Source organism: Musca domestica, unplaced genomic scaffold, assembly GCF_030504385.1.
Source record: "Musca domestica strain aabys unplaced genomic scaffold, Musca_domestica.polishedcontigs.V.1.1 17, whole genome shotgun sequence".
NCBI classification, from domain to species: Eukaryota; Metazoa; Arthropoda; class Insecta; order Diptera; family Muscidae; genus Musca; species Musca domestica.
The window spans coordinates 12,559,107-12,565,106 of NW_026712230.1; the positions used below are offsets into that span (position 1 = coordinate 12,559,107).

General features: G+C 37.0%; 1 protein-coding gene across 1 annotated transcript in view; it reads left to right on the forward strand.

The window, feature by feature from the left end:
* LOC131801658 (protein Optix-like) overlaps positions 1–4,863 on the forward strand; it is a 42,294-nt gene extending 37,431 nt beyond the window's left edge. Inside the window, exon 4 of the mRNA XM_059120555.1 lies at positions 3,467–4,863. Coding sequence (XP_058976538.1) covers positions 3,467–4,373 — 907 coding nt within the window. The 3' untranslated portion in view covers positions 4,374–4,863. The remainder of the gene's footprint in view (positions 1–3,466) is intronic.
* The last annotated feature ends 1,137 nt before the right edge of the window (positions 4,864–6,000 follow it).

Below are 6,000 nucleotides of genomic sequence, written 5' to 3' on the forward strand. Positions count from 1 at the left end.
AAACATATATTTTCCCTTAATAGATATTTGTTGAAAAAAATAAGAAATTTTCGTATTCGACAGTACTAATCTCACAGAACGAAATATATCGATTGATTACAAAATCTCTCTCTTACTCTCTCTCCTAAACGAGGTATCATAATTTCTGGTTTTACGAACAAAGTTCACAAAAACATTTACTTAGAAAATTCCAAGATGAAATTCCATTATTAAAAACCGAATTCCATAAAAATGTTCATTCTCTATCTCTTTCCCACACACACAACAAGATCGTTTCTAGTTTTATGAACAAAGTTCATAAGATAAAAAAAGTCAAGTCAGAGAAAAGAAAACATCTATTGGAAATAATCATAATTTCTGGTTTTACGAACAAAGTTCACAAAAACATTTACTTAGAAAAGTCCAGGATGAAATTCCATTATTAAAAACCGAACTCCATAAAAATGTTCATTCTCTATCTCTTTCCCACACACAAAACAAGAGCGTTTCTAGTTTTATGAACAAAGTTCATAAGATAAAAAAAGTCAAGTCAGAGAAAAGAAAACATCTATTGGAAATAAAAAAAAATGTGCAAGAAGTCTAAAGATCATCATTAAAGAAATTACCGCCTGAGGTCACCTTACAATGACATTTTGCCATTTAATTATGATGCTTTTCTCTTAGTCCAAGCTTAATAAAATTACTCAAAATAAAGTCTTCGAAGGGGTCAGTTAGTTTACGGCGCATTTCTTTTCAAGAAGATATTAAGCAAAAAGATCAAAGTAGACATGTGATCTCTGCAACCTCACTAATGATTAGTTAAACGTTTATTAAGTAAGCGTTTTGCCACAATGTCTGGCAAATAACAACTTACGTTTTTAACCTACAACAACACCACGCCGTAAGACATCGCTAAAGAAATATAGTCATCATCAGGAGAAACAATATTACGGATGCTGTGAAGCTGGCGGCAATTGCCACCTTTTTTTCGGGCACCATAGAAGGTGATATTTTTCTTGATGATGGTGGTGTTGGTGATATACAGCTCCTTTCACCTCACCAACACCACTGGGATTTCCTATCTTTTATACGATGTAGAGTTTTATTTTCTTGATCATTATTTGATGTTGTGAACTTTACTAATGTCGTTCATTTATCTTCGAGACACGCTGTGGCTCATTCACTCACTCGCCATCGCCGCAACAGCAGTTGTGGCAAGTTAATGTGATGGGTTGGACCATAACAATAATACACCTTTGGTTGTCGGCATCCAGCTGATTCGCTTACATTGTCATAATTATCTCTCGGTTTACTCGTTTAGTTAAAAATGTTAAACGTTTCGTGTTCGCGTGTATGACGGACAACAACGAATGACCACCGGACTGTATGACACAGCCATGGAGTTGAAGAGCTAGAGAAGATTGGTGGCCCAAAATGAATCAACAAATCCCATCATTCATTTTTTGTTTTGCTTTGGAATATGTATGGTAAAGTGTGATTTGAAACGACAGGCTTTGCGGGACTTCAGTCAGTCACCATTTAGAAGGAGCTCGTGTGATGTAGCGTGTTGCGGTTATTGTTACTTCATACCTCCTTGGTAGCGGCAAAACATTTAGCATTTAATGTACGTGTTGAGTGATTAATGGTGGTCAGATTTCAAATGTACAAACATCAGTTATGTGAGAGAATAAAAGTAAGATGTCATGGGTTCGATGATATAACATGGTATGAGAGGAACACTTAGAGAAAAATTTAAAAAATGATAAAAATAATACATTCTCTTTGTGTTTTACTCTCTTCTCGAATTCGAGTTGTGTACTTTATTCTTCTATCACTGGAATTAAAGCGAGCACGCTTTGCTCGTTTTTGAGTGTTAGTAAGAAAATATTCTAATTTTGCAGAGAACTTTTTTTAGGTTACCTTATACCGCTGTTTTATTTGTTAGTATGTGCATTTTTTCAACACACATCCCTAAATGAAACAAATTGAATTGGCATTGCCACCAATATCTACCAACAAAGTCTATGTAGTGTGGTTGTTGTTGTGCATAAAATCTGCTGTTTTTTTTCTTCTTGGCCTTTGTACACGATCTACTCTCTTATCCCCGATTTTCACTCGATTTCACTGTTAGAGTAAACACTTACTCTATTTCGAACGTTTTGACTCCAACTTGTATTTTTCAAATAGGAGTGCACCGCCACAGAACATAAAAGAGCGAATAGAAAACTTCTTGTAAAATTCGTAGTCTTCGGGCATTCCTGTTCTCAAGTATTTTTCTCTCGAGAGTAAAATTGAGCTGTGATAAATTTCACCTTCATTTCACCTAAATGGTATGATCGAAGAATTAAAAAATCCTGCAATGGAATGGAAATCTGATTTTCTGAAAACTTTTCTAATGTAACATTTATTTCTTTAATATTTGTTTTTTTTTTCACTTAAAAAATAAATTCTTTTAACAAAGAGAAATAACATTTTTTCGTTTATTGTTGGATGTGTACCACTCTGACAACTCCATCAAATTAAATCATTAATTAATACACACATCAAACCCTTCTACTAAAGATACAGAAGATATTCCTGCATTTTAGATGTAGCTGATGTCAGAAAACTCTTATTGACAATTAATAAATTTTTCCTTTTACTTCTCAGCCGAAAGAATCATATATCTCATTTCAAATGTATTGCAAAACATTTTCTCCGTGTATTTTTCCATAGATTTTTTTTTTCAAAGTTGCACATACATATATATGCGGCAAATCTTCAAAAGAGGTTAATCAGTCAAATTGCTGGCTATCATAACACAAATTCATGGTAGATGATAAATAAATTGAGATGTAAACGGCCATTTTCGAGACTAATCGTTTATTTCATCTTTCACCTAACCTTCAAAGAAATGTTGTTTTGTCTTAGATGATGCCATCGTGGCTGGCAAAATGTTGGTCGCTCCATACCCCTTCCCATCTCTTTTCTGTAGTATTTGCAATGTTTCTTAACTAAGCATTTAATATTTCCATCAGGCATAACTAATTTGAAGTCGGAACCTCATTACGTTACAAGGGAGGCTTTATTTTAGACCTTGACTTGGAAGTTGATTTTTAGGCTACATTTTTTCCCATCGGCCTAATGGACCATCATCTGATTGAAGTGATTTTTTTTATTTTGTCTAAAGTTCATCAATAACGTTGAGATTAAAGTGGATGGTAACACTGAATGGCGTGTCTGTGATATGAAAGATCCAGTTTGTAATTGTACAGCTCAAAATCACAGCTGGCTACAAATTTAGTATTATGGGAATTTGTGATATTGGTTTAATGTGATTCAGATATTGTAAAGTAACGGGTTGTTCTTATTGATATGAAAATGAGCCTTCTCCCTCTCACACAAGAAACCAGAGTGGATTACTTCAAAATATATCTCATCTTTTGCAAAAAGAATATTACCAAATTTTCATCTCTAAAAACAATTTCTCCATTTCTTTTGTTTTTAGATTACAACATAATCAAAATTCCGGTCTCGGCTGCAGACGTCGACCCGATGGTGCCCCCTCACCAACACCCTCAGACACCTCCGACTCTGACATATCGCTGGGTACCCACTCTCCGGTACCGGGTAGTTTACATTTGCAACACAGCCCCGGTTCAACTTCGAATGGCGCCAACGACGAAAGTCTCAGCATTGATGATGATAAACCACGAGATCTGTCAAATTCACTGTCGGGCAGTAATTTACCAGCATATCCCAGCGCTACATTGCCACCCTCATGTTTGCCTTCGTTTAAACTGGATGCGGCCGCCACAAGTCTTTTCAGTGCAGGATATTTGCAAAGTTTTGCCAACTTTAAAGAAATGACCCAACAGTTTCCCATACAACCGATGGTGATAAGACCACATCCACAGCTGCCGCAAGCTTTGGCTGCCATGAATGGGGGTAATCATTTGCATCCTAATTATGCCTCGGCGGCTTATGTTGTCGATTGTACGTCGCCACAATCATCGCATCCACCAAAAATACGTGTCAATTCACCGGAAAAACTTAATTTGACTGCGAACAGCATAGCAGCAACACTGACGGCGGCGGTGGCCCATCATCCGCACCATCAACATCAGCAGCACCCCCACCTCCAACAGCAGCATATTCACCAGCACCACCAGCAACAGGCAGCAGCGCATCAACACCCACCTACAATAACAATTCAAAATCAACGTGGCAGCAGCAGTAGCCCCAGCAGTGTATCCTCGGCAACAGCCTCCTCGGCGACAGCGTCGGCAACGTTGGCCACGGCCTCGGCAACAGCGGTAACAACGCCCTATCATCACAGCTCGCAATTTTTACATCGCCCATTTTCTCCATCGCCCGATATTGTAAAGCACAATAGTGCTCCGGAGATAACATGATGATGTCTAAGCACCAGAGTCTAGTGCAAGGACACACAGAAGGAAAGGAGGCGGTTATGGCAACAGAAGGTGGTATTACGTACAATTATGTAAAAAAGTTTAAAAAGCAATCAAATGTTAGGCGTTAAATAATGCAAAGAAAAAAAATAACACACATACACAGAAAAACGATGGGAAGGGGGTGGTGCATGTAACAGTGCGAAAAATACAAATTTACCATTTGAATATACAATACAAGAGAACAAAAGCAAATTTTCTCCTTTCTGTTTTTTAAAATTTTGAAAATGTAATCATTTAGCGTGTATTTTTTGATTCGAAAGCCAAACATAACCTATAATTTGAGAATTAGATGGTGGAAGGGAAGCACGTGACCGTTTATCATCTTGGAAGGGAGGAAAGGGAGCGGAAATGCTAATATTTTACATTGTTTGCCAGCCGCAAGAAAAGAAAACACGAACCTAAAGTAAAGTTACGATTGTAAAGCAAAAAAAAAAAAAAAAACCAGTAAGGAAAGCTCAAAAGTCGGGCGGGGCCGACTATATGATACCCTACACCACTATGCATATTTAGTAGAGCTCTCGTAAAAAGGTTTATACAGGGCATTTCAGAGCTCTATGAGATATTTGGTACAAAATCAAAATCTATCTAATTCTATCGTGCATTTTACGAACTATAGCTATCTCTGAGCCGGGTTTCTCCAAATTTTACGTATTAGCTTCTAGACTGAATTCGGTCTTATGTACGAAAATTCAGGTGATTTGGGCTGATATTGACCATTTAGTGCACATTTAACCCTAAATCGGATGAAGATATATATGGGAGCTATATCCAAATCTGAACCGATTTTGATAAAATTTAAAACAGCTATTCCTGTGCTCCAAAAAACCTGGTACCAAATATCACGGTTGTGGAGTGAATATTTCGAATGTATGGGACTAAAACACTAAATCGGATGAAACATATATATGGTTGCTATATCTATATCTGAACCGATTTTCACTAAAATTGATATACTTGCTTCTAGGCTGAATTTGGTCCGATGTACTAAAATTCAGTCCATTTGGACTTATATCGGCCATTTGGTGCACAATTAACCCGAAATCGGATGAAGATATATATGGGAGCTATATCCAAATCTGAACCGATTTCGATAAAATTACAAACAGCTATTTCTGGGTTGTATCTTATATCAGGTACCAAATATCATTCTTGTGGAGTGCATATTACGAATGTGAGAGGCTTAAACACCAAATCGGATAAAACATATATATGGGAGCTATAGCTGTTTCTGAACCGATTTTCTCCAAATTTGTGGTATTTGCTTTAAGGCTAATCTCGGTCACATGTGCCAAAATTCGGGCCATTTGGGCTGATATTGGCCATTTGGTGGTCAATTAACCCAAAATCGGATGAAGATATATATGGGAGCTATATCCAAATCTGAACCGATTTCGATAAAATTTAAAACAGCTATTTCTGTGCTCCATCTAATACCTGGTACCAAATATCACGGTTGTGGAGAGCATAGTAGGACTGTGAGGGACTTAAAGATCAAATCGGATGAAAGATATATATGGGAGCTATAGCTATATCTGAACCGATTTTCTCCAAATTTGATATACTTGCT